Source organism: Pagrus major, chromosome 11 (assembly GCF_040436345.1).
Source record: "Pagrus major chromosome 11, Pma_NU_1.0".
Classification (NCBI taxonomy): domain Eukaryota; kingdom Metazoa; phylum Chordata; class Actinopteri; order Spariformes; family Sparidae; genus Pagrus; species Pagrus major.
The window spans coordinates 23,049,951-23,077,852 of record NC_133225.1 but is presented as its reverse complement, the minus strand read 5'-3'; the positions used below and the strand labels follow the sequence as shown (position 1 = coordinate 23,077,852).

Below are 27,902 nucleotides of genomic sequence, written 5' to 3'. Positions count from 1 at the left end.
GCCTAAACAAACAAACTTTTTTCGTATTCATCACTGAATAACCTGAATAAACAAACTGACATTAAAGTACAACACAATTTCATATTGTTTTACTTTGTTTACAATTGGCAGACCCTGCCACCTTTTTGTAGCTTTAAACAACATGTATTTTTCACAACAGAAACATCTTAATATAACTCGTCAGTTTGATATTTACAGGCACGTGATGCATACAGTAATTAGAAACAGGACTAATGTGTGGCACTTCCATCAGTCCCCTGGCTTAGACCACCACCTAGTGGTTCCAATCAAATTTACAGCTTTATTTAATAGGGCGGGGCTCTTGTCCCTTTGGCCCCTCCCCTTCATAGTGAGGGCCCTGACGTAGGCACTTGAGGGTAGCAACAGTTGCCTCGAGACCCCCTCGCGCCATAGTGACTGTAGCCGTGGAGACAGTTACTTACCAACGGGCGCAACACTCAGCAACAGCAGCAGCAGCATCTGGAAGTGACCGAGCGAGTGGGAGAGAGGGGAAAGAGAAACTTTTCTCAAGGCAAAGGTGACTATATTTTTATAGAATGTAGATTCTCTGTTCATCTTAATTTGGTGAAAAATGCTCTGGGATCGAATGTGTTGCTGCAACAGTCTTGGGTATTTTCCACAACATAACTTTCCCTTCTTTACGGCATCCGCCCCAAGTTGAGAACGGCTTTCCACTCTCCATTTAACCGACATTCACCTTATGCTAGCAGCTGCCTCTTCCTCCCAAAGTGGGAAATGATCTCTTTCACCTCTGCTACTTTTTTTTAAACGTTACACACAGCTTCAACGTTACTCCAACTCAAAAATCGATTCAGCAGACCTTTACACTTGTTGCTACGTTGTGTAGTTGAGATGTGAACGCACTTCCAGCTCAGTCCCAGCAGGATGGATGGTTCAGACAACCAGTCAAGCTACGGCTAATGCTAACTTGGACAAGCAGCAGCGATGAGCGCGAGTTCAGTTGTGAGTTCAGCCGTTTGTCGTGTTATTGACGGCTCCTCAGTGTCTTTAGTCACACAACACGGACTAACTTCATTCTCGGAGTATGTTTCTCAGAACAACCGTGTTCAAGCAGGTGGAAATGTAGCTAGCAGCGTTAGCAACGTTGGTCCTGGTGCTCAAACTGGAACTAATGTCCGCCGCAAGCGAGCGTGAACTCAGCAGGAGGATAACTTTCATTTCAACACGCAGTTTGTCACATCTCTTGGCTCGATGTACACTTACAAATTGAATCGTAAACCGTGTTAAATAATATGACAGAGTCGCGCAGGGATATATGAACTTCTGCCGGCGATGTTACGACACTCAACGTTCAAACGTCTCTGAACCTGATGCTTCCACTGGTCTCTATCTCAGGAGCATAGCAAACTGTCAAGATCAGATAATCTCTGTTAAGCACACTTTAAAACGTTTGCTATCTAAATGAAACAACTTCACAAAGTTTTGATGTTTTTAATATTTCAGAAATAGCTTGAATAACTGGATATGTGCAGCTAGGTGGTGCTATGATGGTTCTTATATACTGCTCTGCCTTGTTTTTACAGCCTTGTGTGACAGATTTAAGTATTTTAAGTACAGTCTTTATGTGCTTTCAAAACTAGGTATTAAGTAAGATACACTCGTACATTATATATTAGGATGAATTAATCCATATCCTCTCACTCATTTCATGGCAAGCAACTCCCTCTCCTAATCTTTCCAGTTTAACTGATGCTATAGAACCTAAAGCAAATTGTATGCTAATAACCAAGTTATTCTCAGTGGCAGTGCTTCATTGTCCAAGTGGCAGGTCTCATTAGGGTTTCTGTTTGACCTCTCTTTAGAGTCAAAGGCTCATATCAATCTGTGCTGTAGCAATAATGAGAAACCAGGGAAAACTAGACCCCGATGATTTTAAATCATAGTTTTACAGTGTGGTTGTGGCAGATATCCATACCTTTTTTCTCCTCGTGGGAGTCTGTCTCTGTCTGTCCCTAGAGATACATTAATTGTAATGAACTATCTTTTCAGAGACAGCTGTCAGGTGCTCGGTCATTTGTAATGTTTGCTATTGAAGCATCAGGGAGAATCTTTGCAGCATGAAAATGTCTCCAATTAATGCCCTCTCTGTGCTTCTAGTTATAAACTTTCAAATATGTATTCACATAAAGTATTTATCTTTAAGAGAGAGGAGAGGTGGATAATTAATTTAAGGAGATGTATTAATGATTCGGCTGGATTTCCTTTTTAGGTGAAAAGGGGACAAAAAGCAGGTTTGAGTGTGGTTATATTGCTCATTATTAATATCTTGGCTGCATAGTGTGTTAAAATGAAATCTTTCATGAAGTTTAAGGGAGGAGTTAAATGTGGATTAACAGAAGACTAAGCTTGTTTTGGAGTAAGTGTCAGGCAAAGAAACTTAAACTTTGATTGGCAAGACAACTCGCCGCAGCTACAAAGAAAATAAGGAGATGACTGCGCTGAAACTCTGTGTGTAACCCCCACCAACCCCACCCCCCCAATTTGAGCGTGACACTGTTATGTTTACATGGCAACTTGATATACAAATACACCCAAGTCATGGAAAGAAAGGGGATGGAGTGGGCCAAGGGGTGAAATGTTATTCTTTTTAAAAGTCAGTGTTTTTAATCAGGTTATTTTCATCTCCTCCTTTGTGGTGAGAGTGCAAAGCTTTGGCTTGCAAAGGCAAGTCAAAGAAATGGTGCTCGGAGTGGAGAATAAAACAAAGTGGAGGTTGGAGAGTTTTTTCACTGGCTTGCAAAGTACAGATAATTATTAATGAGGATGTCAGTTTGAAAGAGGGAGTAAATTATTTTTTATTTTATTTTTCTTTTGTTGATCTATATCCTATATCCTTCTGAATTTCCCTAATCAGGTTTGGCTTTTTTGGCCCAACCTGTGATCACGGTCGAGCTTTGGCGCACTTCAGCAGAGAGTGCCACTCTGGCCTGTGATTTACAGAAAATTCTGCTCCTTCTTTAGGTAAAACCTCCCCTCTTTTAGCCTTCTTTTAAGCCATCTCTTGAGTTTCCAGTATGAATGTGCGTCGCCCCGTGCACCGTTGCCTGTGTGCCATTTTGAGTGTTTAATGGACCCATGTGTGTAGTACAGTTCAGCTATCAATAGGACAGCTGCAGTGGTCTCTTGGGCAGCGGGTGACCTGACACAGCTTTTGGTCACATGTCCTGTGTGAGTGTGTGTGCACATACATGAGTGTGCTTGTTTGTGTGTTTGCTCACGCTGTATTTAGCTTATCTTGATGAGGCCTACTGTTGCCTTGGGGAGAAGTTCTCAATCCAATAGCTTGTTACAGATATAGACATGGACCCAGATACTGCCATTCGTTTTGGCACGGCTGTTTACAGTTGATCATATTCATAGAGTTGCATTTACCTCCCGCTGAGCCAACCGAACTGCACATTTCATTGTTTGTTATTAACACAGTTTTAATGGGTTATCCCATAACTCCAGTCAAAGGCATGTCAGAAAATCACAGAGCAAAGCAGAAGCACTGAGAGGAGAATGCCTTGTGGGGCTTGTTAAGTAGAAAATAATAGTGCCATTTGTACACATGAAATGTTTCAGTTTCATAATATTCATAATTAATTTACTTGTGAAGGGCTTTTCATTTAAAGTGATGTGCTGTTAGTGTTTTATAAGAATCTGTTGAAAGGAAAACAGTCTAAGTGTCCTCGTGATTCTCACATCACATCTTCCAGCAACAGAGATTTTGGAAATCATTGTAGGCTTATGCTGCTAGGATACAAAGAAACAAATCTTGTCATATACCAAAAAAATGTTGCCACTGATTAGCCCTCGCGCTGTGGCAACAAGTTGAAACTCGTTGCGAAACGAAATGTTTTTCAGTCTGTCTCTTCTGTCTGTGTGTGTCATCAGGAGCATTCTTAACATTCCACCTGTTTGTATCGTAGCTGCACAACTGCTAATTAAATTTCCTGCCACAAACAGCGGACAAGGCACTGACATTTGCATTACAATGACCAACCCCCCTACACCCCCCCTTTCAGGATGGGATAGTAGCAGCCCCCCCCATCCTCTCCTTACTTTTCCTTTCTTTTGCAGAGCTTTAGGCTAGTTTGTTAAGAGATGTTTATTTGGCTTAAAAAGTGTTCCTGTCAGTGTAAACCTGCTACAGAGTAATTACCAGGACCAAATCTAGGTCTGTAATGGAGTGAGATTTGACCAGATTTGCAATGGAGTAGACCCAGACAGTATTTTGAATTAAATTTGTTGGGTCTTCAGCATAGCTTTTCAGAAGCTCTTTAATTAGGAGATTTGGTGGAGAACAATAGCAGAGGATGCCATTGTAACAGGTGGAAACAATCCTGTTTCAGCTCAATGGTGGATCCTTATTTAGTGCAGGCTTCATATCTTGTTCTTGATCTTTAAGAACTGTCTCTTCCTGCTCATTAGCTTCAGAGAAAAGCTAATTTTAATGTTGCAATGTTCAATACATGGGGTAGTTTTAATAGCAGCGTTGTATGCTAATTAACTTTCCACGTAAGAATTAATGTTTTTGTGTTGCCTGACTGAAAACTAAATGGAAGGCAAATAAATTACGATTAGTTGAGGTTTCGAAAAACTGGAACATGAAGTGCACCAATTTGTAGACCAGTAGACAGGATGTGAACTGTATCCTGTCATCACCTTTTACTGCATGTTGTATGATTGCCATCTTGATGCAAATTGCCATGCAGGAACACATTTCAGATCCTTAAGTAATTTGATGTTTAATGATCTGAAGATGACACTGAATAGGATTAGTGTGTGTGAATGCTGCTGATATTATGTAACTCATAATTTTTAATATCTAAAGCTTATCACTAGATCTGGCTTCAGTGAAGATGATTTAAAATACAGATCCTGTTCAGTGACCTAATGGAAGAGGATGGATGGATAGTTTGACTTAAATGATGCTTAAGTATGAGTTATGCCTATGTATTTCTGTACTGACAATGCGCCATTTTAAATCACTAGGATTTATAAATACATTGTATTAAACACGTTTAATGACATGTAAATGTGGTAACTGTAGTTAAAGACGTCTGTGTACTGTGTTGAGGCAAACTCTAGGGCTGCTGTCTAGACAGCTAACTGAGCCAATTAGCTAATTAGCTAATGGTAGCTAGCTACAGCCAAGGATAGCTAGCAAAGAGCAGCAGTTGTAGGTTACTCTAGTGATATGCTGCACCCTATGTGTTCAGAGCTAGCTTTTTATTCTGGCTATAATTTAAAAACACCTTTTTAATGCAGCAGTATCATAACAAAAAGGGCAATTACAGACTTGATTCTTGTGTGACTGGCAGCTCTCCCTGTGACTAGCGTTCAGGTATGAGCTGTCAGATGTTGATTGAGACCATGTTTACTATCCTGTCCCTGTACTATGTCTTGTACAGGGCTTTTTCTGTCAAAGAGGTATTAAATACTTAAATCTGAGATGATGGCAAGTATCCACTGCAAGAACAACAGACACTTGGATCTGTCTCAAATTTCAAGCATTAACTGGTGACTCATTGTTTGTGTTAAGTTGTGCCTGTGAAAGCAGGCTGCTCATACAGTATGGTTATTCTCAGTGTCATATCTGTATAGAGTTAAAGCTCGCCAAGAAGGCAGACTCCTCCGATGCAACAAAACGCTTAGCTCAAGTTCATCGGTCAAGATCGAGACAGCACGCTGCCAGCATCTGAGGTCATCTCTGCAGAATGTGGTTCCCTGGGAAATAAAACCTCTGAGTCCACAGGTTGGAAACACACCTGTTCAAGCAGATATAAAGAATGTTAGTGTGTGAGCATTTTGCATCTGGGGTGACTGTAGCTATATTCCCACAGAATGGGATACAAGTCTGGGCTTGACTAAAGCGATTGTAAATCACTCCAAGTTGTCAGTCTTGTTGATTGGTTTTGAATTAATGTACTCACTTTGTGAATGTTTTCAAAGAGACAGCAGCATTACCTGAGGCAAGGAGGCTGTATTCTTTTGTTTGTCTGATAGTTCGTAGAAAATCTCATTAACTTGCTAACAGGTTTCATAAAATTAGTTGGAAATGTAGGCCGTGGCCTAAGGACCAAGTGTGATTAGTTTTTTTTTTATACAGGACAAAAAAAAGGCATGTCAGCTAATCAAGTGCATTTTTTTCCCCCGATACATGGAAGTACAGCTTTTACTTAAAAGAAACAGATTTTAAAATCTACTAATATTTAATATTCGGGCTAAAATTGGGGGGCGGCTGTAGCTCAGGATGTAGAGTTAGTCATCCAGTAATTGGAAGGTGGCTGGTTCGAAGTATCCTTGAGCAAGATACTGAACCCCAAATTGCTCCTGATGAGCAGTTGGCACCTTGCATGGCAGCCTCTGCCATCAGTGTATAAATATGTGTGAATGGGTGAATGTGACAAGTGTTGTAAAGCGTTTCGAGCGGTCGGTAGACTGGAAAAAGCGCTATAGAAATGCAAGACCATTTAACATTTTAATCCTGTTGCGATAATTTGGACAGATATTTAGATTGTGATATAATCCTCAATTAGTGGGAACTAAAAAATTCATTTACACCTAAACAGACTATTAAACTCATGATGATGGGACATTTGTTGGGGTCTGTGCCACACAAAGAACAGTTCTTACATCTGGAGAGCAAGATTTGTTGGCTAGGGCATCTCTGCAGTATGATACTGTTTTTTCCACACATTTTACCATCATCAAAAAATTGCTGCTTCTGCGTCTTGACCATATTGCGATTTTGATAATATTTTGATCAACTGTGCAGCCGTATTTTTTATTAATAAAAAAAAAAACTGTGTTCGTCATTGTGTGCTGTGTGCTCTCTTGGTCCTCTGGTTTTGTAAATGCATTCACAGTGATGTAATGGCTTTCAGAGGGGGCCCATTCTTGTGCTCTGGATCTAGCTGTGACTATGTTTTAGATTGAAGTTTAGCTAATCTTCACATGCTGTGTGATGAATGTATAGGCCTTGATGTGAGCTGAAGGATCAAAAAAGTTATTGCATTATTGTAAAAGTGTTTTTCAGTGTGTGCCAAACATTTATAATGATTTCGGAGATGGTGAATTAAACAGATAAACAAGAATCCTAACTGTACCTGTTAGCATTTTAACATCTTTAGGCTCCACCATCTTCAGCCAGCTGACTTGAGTGAAGTTCCCTCCTCTGTGTCAACAGTATGGCACCCTCGGAACACATTAGATTGATATTCATAGAGCAGAGAGACGCCCACACGAATGAGTATAGTCTGATTACATTCTCTGTTGTGACCATCTCACTGCTTGTCTTTGATGTGTTTTCCATTTAAACTTCTCAAAATGTTCACTTCAAATCTTATTCTTCATCTCGAGATGTTAGATGTTGAGGATGAAGGCCGGAGGTTGGGGAAGTGGTGGGGGGGGATGGAAATCTGGAATGGGTTAGAAGAGGTGGGGCGTTGGGGGAGGAAGTTGCTAGTGTAGAGCATGGGCGAACACACAATCTCCATGGCAACGGTTTGATCTTTCTCTCTGTGGCTGTCAGGCCTGCAGCGCACATGGTGACGGAGTGGACAGGGTGTGCTGATGACCAGAGGTGGGGAGGTGAGCTGGAGAGGGGAGGGGGGATGCTTGGATCAGAGACAGTGGTCGGTGCCTCCTATTTCTGCTCTCTCTCTCTCTCTCCCCCTCTGCCATCTGCAGACCCCAAGAGCTGCTTTGATTGGATTAGCCATGAATTAATGAGACAGGCTTGAAGAACAGCCTCTGTTGTGGAAATCTCTTATCATATCTTAATTCGCTCTTTGTGTGAGCGCGTGTGCCTCTGTGATCTTATGTTTTTTTTAAATGAAATCAAAGAAAAGCAAGTCTTGTGTTTGTTTAACACCCCCGATGTTTTTTGTTGAAATTGTTTTTAAGTAAAATTATAAATCTCAAATCACGGAACACGTTAAAGTCTCACCAGAGACCTTTTCTCCTAATTCATTAAAAATGTGACAGGGATAAATCTGCATAGTGCCCCTCAAATGTGCTCCATTTAAAAGCAACAAGTGGTTGCTTCTGTATGAAAAAGTACTGCTCTGCTATAAGCCGCTTTACTATCTCTTTTGCCTAAAGAACTTTGGATAGACTCGACTTGGTTTTGAAAGTGTTGTTTTTGGGTGGCATGACTGTAAAGTAACCTTGAAGAATAGACTGTTGTCTCCTTGATGACTTAAACATTCCTCCTTCTTTCTGAGCACAAAGTAGTTACAAAAACAGATCACTTCATCCTGTCCTCTTCAATCAAGTCTAAACCAGCATAAAGTCTGTACATTTTTAGAATAACTGCAACGCAGGACTAACTTTGCCTCAATGTCCCCTGGTGTCTGAAATTAATAGCTTACATAGTATTTATTGTTGTAAGTTTCTACTTAGCGTGCGATAGAGGGATCAGGTGGGGGGATGGCATTGTTTGGTTTGGGAAGTATTCTGTTGGTTGCATAGCAACAGGCTCCTGGAAACGGGAGTGGACGGTGTTGCCAGTAGCAACGGTTGTTGCTCTGCAAACAATGTGGGCCAGTGCAAACATGAGCCAAGACTGTCGGCTCCTGCTTTTAATTGAACATCTGTATGTGTTTTTCTCTGATTGAGGTCTGTTTAAGTGAGATCTGTCAGTGACAGAGGTTTAAATCTTGTCTGCACTGTTAACTAAGGTGTTAATGACAGTTTTTGAGGCTTCAGGGTTCTTAAAATATGTCTCTTCTTGTTTCCGTGTAGCTTAAAACTCAGGTAAGTCTTGGAAGGAGGGGCTGTGATTGTAATGTTGTTAACTGCTCATCTGGGATTTGCCCGAATTAAACCAGGCTGACATGAACACGTGTGTGTGTGTGTGTGTGTGTGTGTGTGTGTGTGTGTGTGTGTGTGTGTGTGTGTGTGTGTGTGTAAGTTGTCTCTGGGTTGGCAGAAAGGTTTGGGCTTCACAGCAGCCCATCCAGAGTAGCAGTTTTGAAGCAGTGCTACGTCTCCTGCTGTGTTCTACCTTTGTGCCTTTCAGAGCTGCTAGTGGGGATTTTGTGTGGCTTTTAACCTTCTCTGAACACTAAGCAGAAAGACTCCTCTCTGCCTGCAGTCTCTCCTCCAACCAATGATTTGACACACTTCCCCATCCCTATTAAAGCCACAGCTTTAATTGAGTTTTAATGGATGAAAACATACAGGTCAGTGCAGTTTCCTCATCCCCACCATCTTGTCATGCCACCCACTCCTTAATGACATAAAGAAGCCCACAGGCTTGTGTCACTTCCTCTTGTGAAAATGACAAGTGTGATGATAAATGATGGGATTGTTGCAAGTTTATTTATAATAACTGACACTCCATAGACAAATTCCTTGCTTTAGAAAGACGCTTGAGCATTGCAGTGACTTTTAAAATATTCACTCCTTGTTAGCATCATTCTGATAATAGTCTTTTAGTACTTTCATGAGAAAAATAAGGAGGTGGGAAGACATATTGTTTACATGTAAGTGCTAATTGTGCTGTGTGCTAACACATAAGTTGAGGAGGGACTCAGAGGGCTGCTCAGGGTAGACTGGATATTGTGTGTCTGAAGATTGACACACATCAGGAATTTCGACATAGCCCTCCTCCACACAGTCTGTTAGTCATGTAGGCAGAGCAGTGTCTTTGCCTGTGGCAAAATCTTGACACGTGGATAATGCCAGTGGTGGCACACCCAAATCTGTTGTTGTTGTATCTTAAAGGTACACTCTACTTTTGTTAAGGTGTCAAATAGTGCCCCCAAACCACTTGATATCCTCCCAAGTCACTGTTGATGTCTAAATCTTACAGTTGAGTTTCAAAAAGTTTTAAAACTGTTTTCTGTGTGTTGTAAATTTGCATGCTGTTGGTCACTTAAAAAAATTAAAGAGGTGTATCTGTAGCAAGTCCCATACGAATAAGGGTGAAATAATGACTATTTTCTACAATTTAGTGTCAGGACATATAGGGAAACCATTTTCTAATAAGACATCTTTCCTCTGTAGTCTGCTTTACTGCAAACTTCATGATTATGGGTGGTAGGGATTTTGTGGTGGTGTCTGTGAAGGCTCCATCATGTTCTGATTAGTGGCAGCATTTTAGGTGGTTGGATAAATTAGTGTTATCCTGTATTATCAAGTCTTTAACTCTGAAAAAATTTCCACAAATGAGGATGTGACTCCTATTTTGGTGTTTGCACAACATTTTTGTTGGAACTATGGTCTGGTTAAATTTATTTCCTCTTCCTCTCTATCACCAGCGGGGTTTCCTTGACTCTGACTCATTCTGCCCATTTTTTTTCTTCTCCTCACTAAGTCACATGTTAGATTTGTTTTTGTTATTGCCACTTCTGTCTGGTTTCAATTTGTTATGGTATGAGGCAGTATGATGATTTTTAGAGACTGACAGACAATTAATCACCAACTATTTTGATGATCAGTAAATAGTTTCAATCATTTCTAAGCAAAAGTCTCAAATATCTGCTTTTTCCAGCTTCTTAAATGTTAGGATTTGCTGCTTTTTTGTCAGTTATGACAGTAAATGAAGAGTCTTTGGGTTTTGGACTGTTGGTTGGACAAAATAAGCAGAAGAAACTATGAAGACTTTTTTCCACACTCTTGACATTTTATAGACTAAACCATTAATAAATAATCAGCAGATTCATCAATAAGGGAAATAAGTGTTATTTTTAGATCACTGTGTTTGATGCAACCGGTCCAGGAGGGAAGGTCTGGTTGATTCTTAATGAAGCCGAGGCTTTAATTAAAGTCACAAGTAGCTTTCATGGTGCAGCCCCATCAGAAAGTTTAGGCTGGGTCTTGTGAGAGCCAAAAGACAAGAGTAGCTGCACCTGTTGCTTGCATTTAATAGCTCAGCTTCCAGACTACTGCAGCCTAAGTGGTGTTTGTCAGATCTCTTCCAGTAAATTAAAATTACATTGTAGTACTGGTCATGTGTTATAACTAATCACAGCATGTCAAGTCCAGGCTGTGTCTTGCGGCCCTTCGCTGTAATACTACTGACTGGCAAACACTGTTCTCTCGACTACCTGCTGACTTTTCATGCTGCTCCTGGATGTCTGCTTTAAACCAAAGCCTGCTCATCAATTCAACCCACCCCCCCACTATGCCGTATCTCCCTCTCCCTTATTCTAATCCTCCTCCCCCTCTTCTCTTTGCTTTCGCACTCGAAAGTTCCTGTGCAAGAGCTTTATAAAGGGGGTGGGGTGGGGGGCAGGGAGGGGAGGAAGGGGGTTGAGTTGGGGGTGGTCGTCATGGATTCCTCACCATGGCAACCGACAAACGTTTACAAAGCATTGAGGAATTTCCTCATATCAGCTGGATTATTGGAGCCCTCAGAGAGCGGCTCTCGTTCGAAACAAATGCTGGATATCATCAGGACCCTGGCAGGGGCTGGTGCCCCACTGCCATCTTCATCTTTTTCCCCTTCATTTTTTTCTTTTTTTGACAGAGTGGGGAAGTTGTTTTTTATGAGCTTACTCCCCCTTGCAGTTCCATTCTTCTCTTGTCCTTGCCTTACTCCCGCTCTTTCCCTTTCTGTCCTTTTTTGAAAAAGAGAGCCTTTGTGTCACTCCATTTTTAGCTCCCCTTTGCTATGCTGTGCACATTGTCACCCAGTGGAGAGCTGAGTCGCGGCAGTGGGTTTGGTCCTCAGGAAGCGGTTCAGTCCTGCTGGTAACTTGAACTCCTGTGCTGCAACTTTTCTACCTGGGCCTGGTCTGTCAGCAGGATCAAGAGTGTTTTGGGCTCTTGGGCTACTTATTTTGCCATTGATTAAGGCCAAAGGTGGGCAGTCTCTGGGGCTCTGAGAGCTGCACTGACTCAGCTTGACTTGGCAAAGCCAGAAACCCCCAGGGGCTCAAAGAATGCCCTAGTGGCTCCAAGAGAGAAGGGGTTGGGTGGAAGAGCATTTATTTTGTATAGCTGTCCATGTGCATAGACTTTAAATGCTTTTATTATTTTCTCTTAAGCTTCAGTGTTACCTGTTACCCGACTCATGTCTTTTCTCTAATTCTTAATGTCTCCCCTGCAACCCAGCATGCAGAGCATTTGCCCGAATTAAACCAGGCTCACAGACCTGACATGATCACAGACGTGTGTGTGTGCTTTTATTATTTTCTCTTAAGCTTCAGTGTTACCTGTTACCCGACTCATGTCTTTTCTCTAATTCTTAATGTCTCCCCTGCAACCCAGCATGCAGAGCTCAGAGGGAGGGTCGGACACTACGCCCAGCGTGGCAGCACTGCGGACATCCTCATCAGCTCAGGCTCCTGTGGTACAGCCTGTCCCAGCCTCCCAGCAGGTAGCGTACCACCTCTATCCTGCTGCCACTGTAATGACCGGACAAATGGGGAAAGTCTGTGACGACATAACTGTTCCATCCTATTTCACTCCAAATGTGTAAAATACTAGTTATTTTCAAAATCAGACCAGCTACTCGCTATATTAGTGCTTATGCATGGTGCCAGAAAAAGTAGAACATTTTGAAAACCGAACCTCTCCTGGAAGCATTCACAGTTCACTGTTCCATGCAGCAGCTGTAATAAATAAAAATGTTTTTAATGGTGGTTCCAGTTTGTGAATTGTCAGCAACTGAAGCTGCCACCTATTCACTCTGCCAACAGATGCCTCTTGTATTGACTAGCTTCTGCAATAACTTCTCCCTGCTTTATTGGACCAGCACATCCATTTAACCACAACCATTGAAGCTTTAGAAAAATAACAGTGCTGTAGATCTATAGAACACAGTCTGAACTTGTGTTACAATAATACACTCTGTAATAAGAGGAGTAAATGAAGTGCCGTGCTATACTCACAAATCTATCTGCACTATCTTCAGTTTTCAGGGGGGCATTTGTTGATATATGTGCTCATGTTGTGTCGGCTGTCATATGTTAACAATGATGTATGCATGTATGGATGTGGTTGTACGTGCATACCTATGTAATTGAGTTATGTCTTGTATCCACACAGAGGGTGCTGGTTCAAGCCACAGGCTCAGCTCAGAAGGGAGGACAAGTACAACAGCTTTCAGTACCCAGGGTTCAACAGGTCCCTCAGCAGGTACACAGTACTGTACATAGTGCTGTGAAAATACTTGTACACCCCTTGACGTTAAACAATTTTTATTAAAATTAAATTATTTTGACTTTTGTGACTGAGTCAGAGACCGATTTTTCCATAAAGTAACAAGATGATTGAATTTATTTCTATAAACTCAAATAAATATAATCTAGTTTTGGCTAAATAATCACACCAGGGCTTATTTGCATCACTTACAAATATTTGATCTACTTTTCATGTCAAAATTCACTTTCAAGTTAAATAATAACTGGGACTGGGGCGTCGTAGGTTTGGCCTTCAACTGACACATGAGACAGTAAACAAGTTAAGCAGTAACCAAACTGTGTTTGTGTTAAAACACTTAGTGAAGATCTCAAACATGGCAGCCCATTCATTCCACTGAAAGCTGCTTTTCCAGGGCATGCTTCAAAATGTTCCTCCTGCTTCCTGTGCTCCTAATAGGTGTGCGAAAGTGTCTTTCTCTGGCTGAGCCTGGCCCACTGCAACATAGGTAGCCATGTTTCATGGAAAACATGAAAATGACATCTGAATAAAACTGTTAATACATATTATTAAATCTGATGACCAGGATTTTCTTAGGTTTACAGCTCCTTCTTTTGTGATGATATCTGTGGCAAAAAGTCTTCTCTGGGTCCCCAGGGGAAATTGTGATTCTGGGGGCTTGAACCAAATCCCAACACAAAATCTGTGTGATGTCAAGTGTCTAATGATGAAAATCAGGAGCTGAACTGAACCTGTTAGTAGCTTGTCTTAGGTACCAGTTTTTTATATTTCCAGGTCACATGCCGCGAGTTCAGCCAATAGCAGATGGACAGTTTTACAACCTGCTTTTCACCAGTTTTATGCTTCAGTACAGAATTCATTACCAGTCGTGATGTTTGTCTTTATTAAACGACATGTATATTTTTTATCCGCTCAAGCTTAAATAACTTCAATTATGATTTAACCAACTTTGTTTTTAAATTACAGGGAAAATATACATTTTAATCATCCAGCATTGTTCCTAATCACTTTTACTCCTGATCCCCATTTGAAATAAACTCCTTTTTTTAACACTTTATATATAATAGAACCTTGGTAAATCTGGAAACAATAGGCTTTTTAATGCAATGTAACAAGTAATTATTAAAAAACTAGGGGGTGTACAGACTTTTTCCACTGCACTTCATGCACACACTGTAATAAGTGTGCACATGCCTGCACCCACAAGGAAATATTTTTATTTTGTGCAGTACTTATATACTAAAAAGAGTCAGTTTCCATTACAATTGCAGTTGCAGTTTGACTTAAATTTATACAAATACAGAAGCATGAATAGATATTTTCCTTTTCCTGCTTTGATTTCCTGTTTCCTGTGGCCTCTCTGTAGGTGCAGCAGGTGCAACATGTCTACCCATCCCAGGTCCAATATGTAGGAGAGAGTGGAGAGACTGTTTACCCCAATGGAACTATGTAAGCAATGTTACCTTGCCCCACAATTATAACAAAGGAATATGGTACATGTTTTTTTTCTCTATTGCTGAAATCTCCGAAACGTGGCAGCTCGCACCAAAACAATCTAGATTGATAGATAGCTCTGAAGTAAGACGAAAATAATTATTTTTGAATTTTTGGTGTCAACTGCCCCATTTAATACATGTGTGATTTGGTTTACATATGTAAATGTGGTAAAACATGCGTTAATATTGCCCATATTTGTGGGATTTAAACACATTATTTTTGTTCAGAATTTGTATTAAAGTAAAAAATTGCCACTAACTAAAATGCTGTAAAACATTTTTGCTTTTCAAATGAAATTGATACAGCACCGTGCATGATATTTGGCTCCACTCCAAATGCAGAGTCATCTTGAATTAAGTATGAATAGGTGCTGGATGAAAAGCCCAATGACAAATAAGACTTTCCAGACCACTTTTCTCATCAATTTAATATCCAACTGCTTTTAAAATGTCTCTTTTCAACACAAGTAATTGAAGCCAAACGGATGTTCTTTCCCACAATTTGAAGTTTGGTTTCCCTCCAGCATTACCAAATATTTTGATTACATCAGATATATTGTTGTTTGTGTAAACAAGATTATGTCTTGTTGCTTTGCACAAAGAAGTGAAAATCACAAAATTATAAATGTTCTTTATCATCATTGAATGACATCACTGCATGCTAATTTCAATGATTTGTCCCCAGCCGAACAGCCTACTCCTACAACCCCGAGGCTCAGCTGTATGGGCAGAGCGGTGGGGGAACCTACTTTGACTCACAGGCCGGTGGAGCTCACGTTACCACGGTGGTCTCCTCTGCCAGTGGCGGGGTGCCCCCTCATGGCATGGTGGGCATCGCTATGGACGTAGGCAGCAGCCACATCATTTCCAGCGGCAGCACCTACCTGATCCATGGAGGATGTATGGAGGGAAGCCGCAACCACATATCACACTCATCTCGCTCCTCCTCAGCTATGGTGAGCAACACCCATACCGATGTTTCTGTGGTGCTTTTCCAACAGAAAGGGATAAAGGAGTCAGCAAAACAAACAAACTGTAATTCAGAGGTTTACGCCCACTTACGACTGATTACTGAGCTAATACACCTGGGGATGTTTTGTCTTTTCTCACCTGCTATTCCAAATTATAGTTTTTATTCTCTTAAGAATGTAACTAACTCTTAGTACAACGAGGCTTACTGAGCAGGGATCTCCATTAACATATGGTGCTGTGAGGCGCATGCTGCCGCTAACTGTCATCACTGCCACCTGAGCCTCTGTCCAGACTGGCCAAGCTCCTGGACAAGCCTGAAAGGCAGGCAGGGACACACAGGGTTTACAGCAACCTGAGTTGGGGCCTCCCGGCTCTGCCGTAACACACAGAGAGCAGAGCAGTACAGGGCAGAGAGCCTGTAGAATCGGGACACTGGCTTAAATAATTCAGCGCTGCCTTGTTTCAGAGGTTTTCACAGGCACTTGAGCGGCCTGTGAAACAAAGCAACCCCTGGGGCTCATTACCATTTGGCCATGAGCCCTCGGGAGCCTTCTTAAGGCTTGGAACGCTGCCTGCCTCTTTTTCCTTTTCTTCTGTGTCTCCAGTTTGGCTGCAGTACCACATATCTTTTCTTTTTGACTTGATTTTCTTCTACATCACAACAGAATGTCCCTGGTTTTGTCATTCACTTTGCACGCCAGTTGGACTCCATTATGTTTCTGTTGTCCAAAGACAGAATAATATGCCAGTGTGTTTTATACCATGGCACTCTTGCTTATGTCACAGTTACAACTCACTCATCTGACTTCTAGTCAAATTCATAGATCATGAGGGTGGAGCAGGGTGGGGGTTTGCATTGTTGACCTAGTGTCCCCAAACTTGACGTGACCTGTGCCCCTGTTTGTGGTTCCTATTTGCATACATTAGAGTGTCTGACCGCAAACCTTCACTGAGCAGCTTAACCCTATGAGTCCCTTGATTTGCATGCTTTTGTCAGCCAATAATGGATTTGGCTGCAACACTGACTGATTTTAATGGTAATGCAGAGATCTGGCTGCTCGCTAACAGTCTTATTTCCTTTATCTGTTTTTTTTTCTGTGTGTTTTTTTCATATACCCCTGCTTATTTCTGTCCCCTTTTTGTTTTCTATCTCTCTCACTCTTCTGCCTCCTCCCTCTTCTGTGTCCACTTTTTTTTTTTGCATGCTTCGTCCTTCTTTAGCTTGAAATGGCGATTGAAAACCTCCAAAAGTCTGAAGGAATTGCAAGTCACAAAAGCAGCCTGCTCAACAGCCATGTAAGTCAACCAGGAACTTTTTTGAAAAGTACATGAGAGAAAATGAAAAAAGCAAACAAAAAATAAAATAAAAGCTGAACCTTTAGGCAGTGTGTTCTTCAAGGTTGAGCACACTGCCTACTGCTAGCTTTACTTACCTTCTGCACTGTCCCACTGACACGCATAGTTGTCTCAATCAGTTTCCCTACTTGATCTGAACTTGCGTTTGCTGTCACTTTTTGCTTTTAAATGCATTTTGTATATATTTCTTAATACTCTGCATGAACTTAAATTGATTGATTTTTCAAGATTTCTGTTCATTTCACCTCTAAATACACCAAGACATGCACTCAGTTCCACAAAATTGTATTGCAATTAACTTTTCCTCTTGTTGTGAGGCTGTCACTCAGTTATAATGATATTTAAATGAGATTCATGTAGTATTTCTACCCAGATTTTTCTAAATTTTCGGTTGAAACTTTCCAACTCTTAACCTCAGCTGTCTTCTCACAATCTCCACATCATTTGTATGAATAGTATTCAAGTATCTGCTTTAAATCTGATTTGCAAATTGGTCATTTGAGCTTTTTATGCAAATTCTTTATGATTGCGCTGTTACAGACAAAGCTATGACGTCTCCTCCTCAATATTGACTGTCTTGGAGATGTGTCAAAAGAATAAATAGCACTTCAGATGTTTGAGTGTTCACTCAATCAGCCATTCTTCATGCTGTAGTCTCTTACTGCTTCAGTCCAAAATATAAGCCTAAATGTAGACGCGGCAGGAGTGCAATGGTCTCTTTGGTGTTTAACCTCCAAAAATAGGTAGTCATGTGATGTGATGTGTGTGGTGTGTGTCATCCACCTTTTGATGTGATAATGAGACGCTGCACTTCATTTCTGGCCAGGTGACTATCACAGAGCAGAGTTTATCCATTGGGGCTCGCTTATTGTGTGACTGTCATCTTCTCTGTGTGTTTTCAGCTGCAGTGGCTGCTGGACAACTATGAGACAGCGGAGGGAGTGAGCCTGCCCCGCTGCTCCCTGTATAACCATTACTTGCGGCACTGTCAGGAACAGAAATTGGATCCGGTCAATGCAGCCTCCTTCGGCAAGCTCATCCGCTCCGTGTTCATGGGCCTGAGGACCCGCCGCCTCGGCACCAGGTACAAACAGGAAGAGATTGTTGCCGATGCAGATGATGCTGATAACAGTAATCATGTAACCATTATAGATGTGACGAGTATGATGATGCTTATAGGCATTAGAGACTTGCTGATGGAAGAGGATAATGATAGTGATTACACTGATGGCAAGTCTTACCCTCCTCACTGGTTTCTGGCTTTTCTCTCACTGAATCTACCAGAGGCAACTCTAAGTATCATTACTATGGCATCCGGGTGAAGCCAGACTCACCGCTCAACCGGCTGCAGGAAGACACCCAGTACATGGCCATGAGGCAGCAGCCTGTCCACCAGAAACAGAGGTCAGCACTCTCTCCCTGTCTGCCAGTTTGACCTGTCTCCTCCCCTCTCCTTTACATTTGTCTTGCTGTCACATTTGTCACAAGTTTCTATTCATCAAATGCCATCTTGTTGGTAATTTTTTCATCTGGCAACAGTTAGTGTTATGTGTTTTTGAACGAAGATCATTCTTATTACTACTGATGGTATTTACCCGGTGATAAATCCCTGACTGTCATCGCCCATACTTTGCTGCTTGCTGTGCTTTATCTTTCGTCTTCCATCTCCCCCTCTCCACTAAAAGTTCTTTATCTCCGGCCCTTTCATATTCTTTCATGGTTGCCTATGGTTTTCCTTGCCCTTAATAATGCAAGACATTTAACCAAACACTAGAACAGGGCTGTTTTCATGTTTTTGTTTATTTTATTTTTTTTATAAAAACACTTGTTGCCTATTGTTGGTGCAAGCTGCATTTGTGGTAAATAAGTGCTTTTCTGTATGTTCTGTTCTGATTAATTCTCACAGAACATTGCAAGCAAACAATTGAATTGAAGTTGTAAAGTGTAACTTAACACCCCTGTGAGTCTTGTGGTCGCTGACTTTGGTGGTTGAACGTCTCACCTTGCTGCACTGATGTCAAAGTGTTCTCCAGGGTGTTTCAGTACAGTGAGACATCATTGTATGGCGTGGCTACAGTTACAACAAAACACACGTCTGACCACACCTGTCACAGGTGAAAAGCAGATTTTCAGAGAGGTTATCATGACACTTCTTTCCAGCCTGGTTTTAAGTCACTTTGTAATGGTAATGCAAAATGCACAACACTTATACTACACTGCTCAAAAAAAAATTAAGGGAACACTAAACACACATCAGATCTTGATGAACAAATTATTCAAGTTGAACATTTTTACTGATGTACATTGTATAATTTTATGTGAACAAAATGACCTAACAACGGTCAATGGAAACCAAAATCATCAACCCACTGAGGGCTGGATTCAAAATCACACTGAAAATCAAAGTAAAAAATTGACTTGAATGTTATCACGGCAACTCATAATGTGACACAGTAGTGTACATGGCCCCCACCTGCCTGTATGCACTCCCTACAACGTCTGGGCATGCTCCTGATGACTCTGCGGATGGTGTCCTGGGGGATCTCCTCCCAGACCTGGATCAGGGCATTAGTGAGCTCCTGGACAGTCTGTGACCGTACTTGCTGTCGTCGGATGCCCATAGTTGCTCAATTGGATTTAGGTCAGGGGAACAAGAGGGCCAGTCAATGTCATCAATGCCTTCGTCATCCAGGAACTGCCTACATACTCCACATAGGCCACATGAGGCTGCACATTGTCCTGCACCAGGAGGAACCCAGGGCCCACTGCACCAGCGTAAGGTCTGACAATCACTCTAAGATTTCATCCCGGTACTTAACAGCAGTCAGGGTACCGTTGGCGATGACATGGAGGTCTGTGCGACCCTCCAAGGATATGCCTCCCTGGACCATCACTGATCCTACGCCAAACTGGTCATGCTGGATGATGTTACAGGCAGCATAACGTTCACCACAGCGTCTCCAGACTCTTTCACGCCTGTCACATGTGCTCAGTGTGAACCTGCTGTCATCTGCGAAGAGAATGGGGTGCCAATCGCGGACCTGCCAATCCTGGTGTTCTCTCGTGAATAACAATCAAGTTGCATGGTGCTGAGCTGTGAGCAGAGGTCCCACTAGAGGACGTTGGGCCCTCATGCCACCCTCATTGAGTCTTTTTCTGACAGTTTGGTCAGAAACATGCACACCAGTAGCCTGCCAGATGTCATTTTGTAGGGCTCTGGCAGTGCCCCTCAGGTTCATCCTCACACAAAGGAGCAGATACCAGTCCTGTTGCTGGATTGATTCCCTTATACAGACTTGGTGGTGGTCTTGGTTTTGCCTGTCCATTGCACCTGTTGTCACTTTCATTTGCACCAAAGCAGGTGAAATTGATTCACAATCACTTGTGCTTCCTGAATTGACAGATTGATATCCCTGAAGTTTAACTGCCTTGGTGTTATACTGTGACGATAGTGTTCCCTTAATCTTTTTTAGCAGTCTATTTAGGTCCACTGTAGGTCACAGCTCCATTGTGTATTCACCCCAGACACACCCAACAAACTGAGGCAAACATAGCTCAAAAGAAAACATTATGCACCAATAGGAATAATGTTGCAAACTGTTTACAAATGTTGTTTTCCTTTTAAACACACCCCTGGTATTTCACGAATGAACCACACTCTGGTTGATGGTGTTTTTACCTTGGAGTTATCTATGTGGTTTACAAACCCATTTCAAACCCAGCTGACATACATGTCCTGTCCTCTACTGTCTGTACAGGTTCAAGCCTCTTCAGAAGGTGGACGGTATGTCTGACAGCCTGTGTGGGAGCTCTCAGCACTGTAACAGCACCCCGGAGCAGTCCGTGGCTGCTCAGAGCCAACACCACCAGCAGTACATCGGTGAGGGCAAGAGCTGGTTGGCTGCCACAACAACTGTTTCACACTTAAATCAGCCGAGTGGTTTAAACCCTCATCACTTCTATTTCTTTCTGCTGTTACGGTACAGGATTTCCCCCCCTGATTAAATCACAGTGGAATCATATTTGACCACCACATGTTGGCTTTACTTAAACACACATTATAAACACATGTAATAACTGTCATATTTGTATTGTATTTGATGTCAGCCATCTTGTTTCTTGAGACAATTATTCACAAGTTTCCTGGGAGGTTATTGGGGAAACAATTCTGGATAATATTTCTGTTGCTCGGTGGAACAAAATCAATATCTTTCAGGGCTTTAGAAGCGTCACCTAAGTGGGATAAGCAATAATTGTAGTGTTAATAGTATTCACTTGATGAAGATGTTACCTAGATCTTCATGGGAAACTCTGGTTCCGGTTAAGTGACATAAAGTCGCACGCATAATTCACCCGAGGTATCATGGGGAATAAAGGAGGATAGCATATGTGTTTCTGAATTAACATTCACTACCCATACAGTTGTCACAGTATTCATAGTTTCTGTCTCCAGCGTGTGTGTGTGTTTGTGTGTCTGTGAGTGAAATGATTGACACCAGTCTACATTCTTCCAGATACGGCTCACACCTTGCCTCCATTTCCCTCTCCTGACTTGGGCAGCCAGCCTCTGCCTGAGCGCATCAACATGAATGATATCAAGAAGCTGCAGACGCTCTACAGAGACCACTGTGAGGTGTGTATGTCACATCACAGCACCACTCTGTTTTTTTTTATAAGACCCTCCACTACCTGAGGAAAGATTTAACAAATATTTAAATTTTAAGCATCGGTTTGAATATGACTTTACTGTAAACAGAACAACTTTAAAGGGGAATGCTCCAGAGGGAGCTGTGTCAGGGCTGATACATCACCCCAAGTGGCGTCCATTGAGTCAGATGGGACTGAAGACTACAAGACTAGCCTCTAAAGGTTACATTAGCTGCCACTAGCATAACACACCCTAATATCAGACTAAAGAGTTAGAGATTAAGTTGTAACATCAGTCCCAGACAGAATGAAAATAAGGATACTGTAACAATAAAACATTGTAGATTACAATGGGATGTACGTATTCTGTCATTGGATACACTTAACTATGTTTTATTGAGCCATTTTATTGATACACTTAACTATGTTTTATGAGATTTGTTGATAATAGGAAAAATATCAGCGGGTCATGCTGATATTTTTCCTATTATCAACAAATCTCATTAAAAGACCAAAACCAACAATAGATTGATAGAAGTCAAATTACTGCAGTCAACAAGTGTCCAGCTTTGACTACGAAGAACTGTGAGAGAGCTATGAAGAAATGTTGTATTATGACATTTCAAAGGAGTGCAGAGCTGATTTTCATAGGCTCATGGCGGGACCATGAATTTAAGCAGGAAGAAGAATAGCCCCCACCAGGATGAAACGTTTTGGCGATGAGGAGCAGAAATAATCTTGAACATTAAAATTTGGGGGCTTTACAGACAGGAGAGAGGCTGTGATTAAAGCAGCGAAGCACTGGCTTTATCATATTATCCCTGCCCTCCCCTTGTCCAGTCTCACCACGCTCCCTTTGTTCCAGCCGTCTTTTCATCTCAGTGCAGCTTTCAAGACATGCCAATTAACCTTTCAGCGCGCTGGGTGGACATCTTGGTGTCTTTGTGGTGGCCTCCCCTTGGGCCTTTGTGTTGCCTTGTCTGTGGACAGGCACATGGGCTCCTGTCTTTGTCTGCCAGCGCATTTCTGTCACTCTCACAGCTCTCATTGCCTCTGTGTGTTTAATGTTTATGCATTTTACTTTTTTCCTCCTCTTTTGTGAGCCAACAGTGACCTGTTAACGCATTAGCCAAGAGTTTTATTGTCATCATTTTAAGTTACAGCACAAATGAAGGTAAAAAGTTGGCCAAAGCATAAAACTTTTAATTTTTTTTTTTAAATTTCCTACTTTACTTTCATGCTGTTAAATTACTCTAGATTTGTATGCACTGTCAGGAATATATTTATTAATGTCATGGTGACAGCAGCCAAATAATTAGGTATCAGCTGTGCCATTAAATTAATGTTTAACACAAATGATTAGGTGTTTAATAAAACTTTGAGGGTAATAAATCTCACTGTTAACCACAGTGTTTGTCGTGTATGTGCGCACACAGATGTGAGGGGTTAAAATCTGCCTCAGGCCGTTCGTCTGTCTGTGACCGTGCACGTGAACATGTGTTATTTCTCCTCCACACTTTTTTCTTTTTTTTTTTTTCTCAAAGGCATGCTGTTTTTCCTGTGCAGAGGCAAAACGCTCTTGTTTAGCGGGGATGGGGAATTCTCCTTTTTGTTTTGGAGTTCTGTGTTTGACCTGTTGCCCGGGGCAACCGTAAACAAGGTTGTCATGGCAACGGCTGGAGAGGAAGCAAAAACATATCATGTGATTGAAGTGTATGCCGCTGTGTAACAAGATCCAGCGGCAAGTGCACGTCCTGCCAGATAGAGAAAGAGGAGAATCTGCGGGCACGGCGTGTGGGTCGTAGCGCTTGTACTCCGTGTAGTCGCTGTGACGAGTGTGGAGATATACTGAAAAACAAAAGAGTTGGACCTCTGCCTCATGAGGAGTCAGGCTCATGTTTCCTAAACAACTTCGTCAGCGCTGGGTTTTATGTTTTACATTCAGTGGTTTAAGGTTGATCTGTTCATGCTCTTTTTTAGGAAGCAGGTTTTTCTGCAGTTTATCATTTTAAATCACCGGTTTGCTACTGCTTCCTTTTGCTCTCTCGCTGTGTTCACTCGTCTCTGCTTTCTAAGAGCCTCATTCATAGGAACAGGAAAAAGGAAGTCACATGAGTTAGTTCAGGTCAGCGTCTCGTCACTAAAATGTACGCATAAATCTATGAGACTAAGTGCTTTATAGAGGCAACCGAGATAAAAAACAAAAAAAATGAGTGAAATCAAGTAAGAAAATAATTCAGAAGAAGCCTAAACTTGGCCTTTAGAATCCTCCTGATGATTAATGTGCAGGGAGCTGTGTTTAAGCTGGCTCATTGTCTAACCAGGAGGGCCCGGACTGAGCGAGAGGCTGCCTGCCTGCCTGTAGAAACTTTGTTGTGTGTCTGGTTGCCATGGTTCAGCTCTGTACGTTTTGTCCCCCCTTCCTCCCTCTCTTTTCCCTCCTCTCTTCCCTCCCTCTCATTCTATCCCCCTCCCTCCCTCCCTCCCTTGCTGCTCTCCTGCAGGCTACTTTGGATGTGGTGATGAACCTCCAGTTCCACTACATTGAGAAACTCTGGCAGACCTTTTGGTATTCAACACCGCCATCTAGTGACGGAAGCACCACCATCCCCAACAGGTCAGATCACCTTAACGGGAAGAGCCGAGGCTCCAGTGTTGAAAAGAAAAGCTACTACTTACCGTTACATTAACATTAAGTCTCTGAGATAAATTAAATATTCTATTTTAACAGTTTTTCAAAAAACAGAACCTTTTATCTTTTTTGGGTCTACGTATTTTTTCCCCTCCCCTGTCTGTGTTTAGTGATGATGACCTGGAGGGTATGATCCCCAGAGAGAAGCTGGTGGCGCTGTGTAAATATGAACCGGTCAGACTATGGATGAGGAGCTGTGACCACATCCTCTACCAGGCTCTGGTGGAGATCCTCATCCCTGATGTGCTGCGTCCTGTTCCCAGTCAGTACTACTGATATTTTTTATTCATCATGATTTTAATGCGATACTACAAATCTGATTCTAAAAAAAAAAAAGTTTTGACGCTGTGTAAAACAAATAGAAACTGAATGCAATCATTAGCAAACAAGCTGTGTTTACTGACAACAGTTTTATAAAGTGTTCTCGAGCCCATGTAGTAATATCATTTATATAATCATGTGTTTCACAAAGTGGTAAACCTCGCCCCATCTTTGCTTGTGAATGACTTCATCATGATACTATCACAACTCACCATTGCACAACTTTCCCAGTTTTTTGTTGCCCCCGTCCTAACTTGTTTGAAACGTGTTGCTGGCGTCAAGTTCTGAATAAGCATTTATTTGCCAAAGGTAAAACATTAAATATATTGTCTTTGCACTGTTTTCAATTAAATATATGTCAGAAAGAATCAGAAGATTAACACATTATGTTTTATTGATGTTTTACAGTGTCACAACTGTTTTGGAATCAGGGTTGTATGAAGAAGTATACAATATGACACTACTGATGCACAGCGATGGTGACAGCAATACAGCATTAAGCCCTATTCACACTGGACTAGTTTGACCAGGGAACCTCATGTGTTTTAGAAACTACCACCCCACGGTTATGTTTTATGTGACGCATTAGCACGGGGAAAGCAACATAAAGCTTGAAAAGCTGACATAATCTCATGGATATGATGTCAGGGCTCCCTGTAACATCAACATGTCAGAAGCAGAGCATCTGTTCTTCAGCAGCCACATGATTAATATAGTTTAGATTTTGTTTGATTTGCACACTCTGTATGTGTTACAAGCAGAAATACACATTGGCAGCACATTTCATTGCTCCCAACTGTCTCTTTTATCACTTTATTAAACGTCAGTACAGCCGATCTCAAAGCACAGACGATGACTGCTGTTAAACATATTATTAGCCGCAATAACATTTTTCTTACTTGTTGATGTTTGAGAAAAAATACAACTCAAAATATTATGACATGACCTGTGTGTTTAGAGAAATATGGTAGGTTATATGCAGTGGAATTTTTACTTTACAAATTAAAGACACGGCAGATTCACACAGGATTCAGATCAGACTATCCTATAGATTACAGATTACTGGAGGTTCCCAGGTAATATTAGTCCCCATGCAAATACGGCCTTAGTAATACACTGACACCACATTCAATATTACATTCAAGGATTGTGCCTTTTTATTCTGTTTCAGGCCCACTTCAGTCTTCTGTGTTTCAGTCGACTGTCTACAAAGCAAACACAGCCGACTGAAACACAGAAGACTCAAGTGGTCACGATGCTTTCTGCACAGTTAAATGTAGTGAGGTCAGTTTGTAATCCAGGCTGCTCTGTTTCCTCAGGCACTCTCACTCAGGCCATCCGTAACTTTGCCAAGAGTCTGGAGGGCTGGCTGACTAACGCCATGACCAACTTTCCTCAAGAGATTATCCGCACCAAGGTAACAACAAAACTTCTGATCGCCCTTTTCAACAACTGTTAGAAAACATGGAAATTATGATATTAAAATGTGTCTCTAGTGTGCAGATCATTAAATCGACACATTCATCACATTTCTATTCTATCCAAGTCTGAAATAATTTAGTCATTATAATAAAACATTCAAAGGAAAGAGTGATTTTTAGAATCTATCATGGATGTTCGGTCTCTGTGTTGTAGGTGGCGGTGGTCAGTGCCTTTGCCCAGACACTGAGACGTTACACCAGTCTGAACCACCTGGCCCAGGCAGCCCGCGCTGTCCTCCAGAACACCTCCCAGATCAACCAGATGCTTTCTGACCTAAACCGGGTGGACTTTGCTAATGTCCAGGTAAACCTGTCTGAAAGCTTCATGTTAGGAAGACAAACTTCACGTTGCACAAGACTTGTTTATGTCGACTCTCTCTTTGTTTTCCACCTCTTGCAGTGCATTGTGGTTTCTTGCTGAATGTGTTTGGATGTGTTCGTTGTGTCTAACAGGAGCAGGCATCCTGGGTGTGTCAGTGTGACGAGAGCGTGGTTCAGCGCCTGGAGCAGGACTTTAAGGTCACCCTACAGCAGCAGAGCTCTCTGGACCAGTGGGCTACCTGGCTGGACAACGTGGTCTCTCAGGTCCTGAAGCCTCACCAGGGCAGCCCCAGCTTCCCCAAAGCTGCACGCCAGTTCCTGCTCAAATGGTCCTTTTATAGGTACGAGGGGAGAACAGTGAGGCTGTGTACTGATAAAATCACTCCATCAGTCTGGTTTATTTTCTTAATTAAGCGCTTGTGTTGGTTTAGCTGTCTGACATCTGTTTTCTCTTTTTTCTTCCTGTAGCTCCATGGTGATCAGAGACCTGACCCTGCGTAGTGCAGCCAGTTTTGGCTCTTTCCACCTGATTCGCCTGCTGTATGATGAGTACATGTTCTACCTGGTCGAACACCGCGTGGCTCAGGCTACCGGAGAAACTCCCATCGCCGTCATGGGAGAGGTACGAACGAAGATATTCAAACTGCTCCAGTTGCTCAAATCATGTTCAAATAATGTTTTGTTGACTAATGTTCTCTTATCTTGAATCTCAGTTCAGTGACCTGAGCTCTATGATGCCATCACTTATGGAAAAAGGTATGCATATTATTTAGTGCTAACTTTGATATATGTCTGGCTACATTCAAGCTAACTGGCTCTGATTTTTTTCAGAAAACTAAAACATGTAAAAGACAAAAGCCAACACTGTTAGTTCATCTCTCAACCTTCTGAACCCAGTCTGTGGCCCAAAGCACCTGAATTCTTAGTAAATCTGTCTAACAGATGTCTGTGTAGCCAACGCTCTATAGTTCCTATTCCTCTGTTCTATAGAGCTTCATTATTTTCCAAAAAGTATAAAACAAAAACACAACACTGAGCTTTGTAATGCACTGCAGTTTATTTTGAGTCGATCCCACATTCAACATCCTGCTGCTGGAAATACTCACTAGCACAAATTATGGCTGAAAATAGTTCGGCAAATAAAACGACCTTCTGTTTGAGTAGCAGTTGTATTTAATGAAATTACTGAGCCCATTTTAAAAAGTAAAACATTTATTTGGGAGCTGCTTTTAACCCTTTAATGGTCTTGTGGTAGAGCATAATTTAAACTCTAATATCTTGTGAAAAATTGATGAACCACTTGTGGCACACTGTCGTGCCAGAAAATTCCCACAGTGCACTGTGGTCTGTAGGGTTTGTCTTGTCTGTGGTGAAGTCTGAATGCTCTATCAAGAGGTACGGCTCAGATTCAAAGAAACTTTGCATGTTGCATTTACAAATAACAAAGTTTATCAGTTTGAATATTGAATAACT

The 27,902-nt window shown here is 41.7% G+C and overlaps 1 protein-coding gene across 3 annotated transcripts in view; it reads left to right on the top strand.

Annotated features, from left to right (window-relative positions):
- The first annotated feature begins 416 nt into the window (after positions 1-416).
- rfx2 (regulatory factor X, 2 (influences HLA class II expression)) overlaps positions 417-27,902 on the top strand; it is a 30,726-nt gene continuing 3,240 nt past the window's right edge. Inside the window, exons 1-17 of one of the 3 annotated variants that reach the window (XM_073476276.1) lie at positions 457-538; positions 12,250-12,358; positions 13,030-13,119; positions 14,510-14,592; positions 15,325-15,595; positions 16,833-16,907; positions 17,870-18,051; positions 18,252-18,371; positions 20,726-20,847; positions 21,482-21,600; positions 24,119-24,231; positions 24,417-24,568; positions 25,947-26,044; positions 26,263-26,412; positions 26,562-26,770; positions 26,898-27,051; positions 27,143-27,185. In XM_073476276.1, the coding sequence (XP_073332377.1) occupies positions 12,251-12,358; positions 13,030-13,119; positions 14,510-14,592; positions 15,325-15,595; positions 16,833-16,907; positions 17,870-18,051; positions 18,252-18,371; positions 20,726-20,847; positions 21,482-21,600; positions 24,119-24,231; positions 24,417-24,568; positions 25,947-26,044; positions 26,263-26,412; positions 26,562-26,770; positions 26,898-27,051; positions 27,143-27,185 (2,089 nt within the window). In that variant the 5' untranslated portion in view covers positions 457-538; position 12,250. Of the gene's footprint in view, positions 539-12,249; positions 12,359-13,029; positions 13,120-14,509; positions 14,593-15,324; positions 15,596-16,832; positions 16,908-17,869; positions 18,052-18,251; positions 18,372-20,725; positions 20,848-21,481; positions 21,601-24,118; positions 24,232-24,416; positions 24,569-25,946; positions 26,045-26,262; positions 26,413-26,561; positions 26,771-26,897; positions 27,052-27,142; positions 27,186-27,902 lie in introns of all 3 variants that reach the window. The other 2 variants (XM_073476278.1, XM_073476279.1) reach the window with 2 other exon arrangements.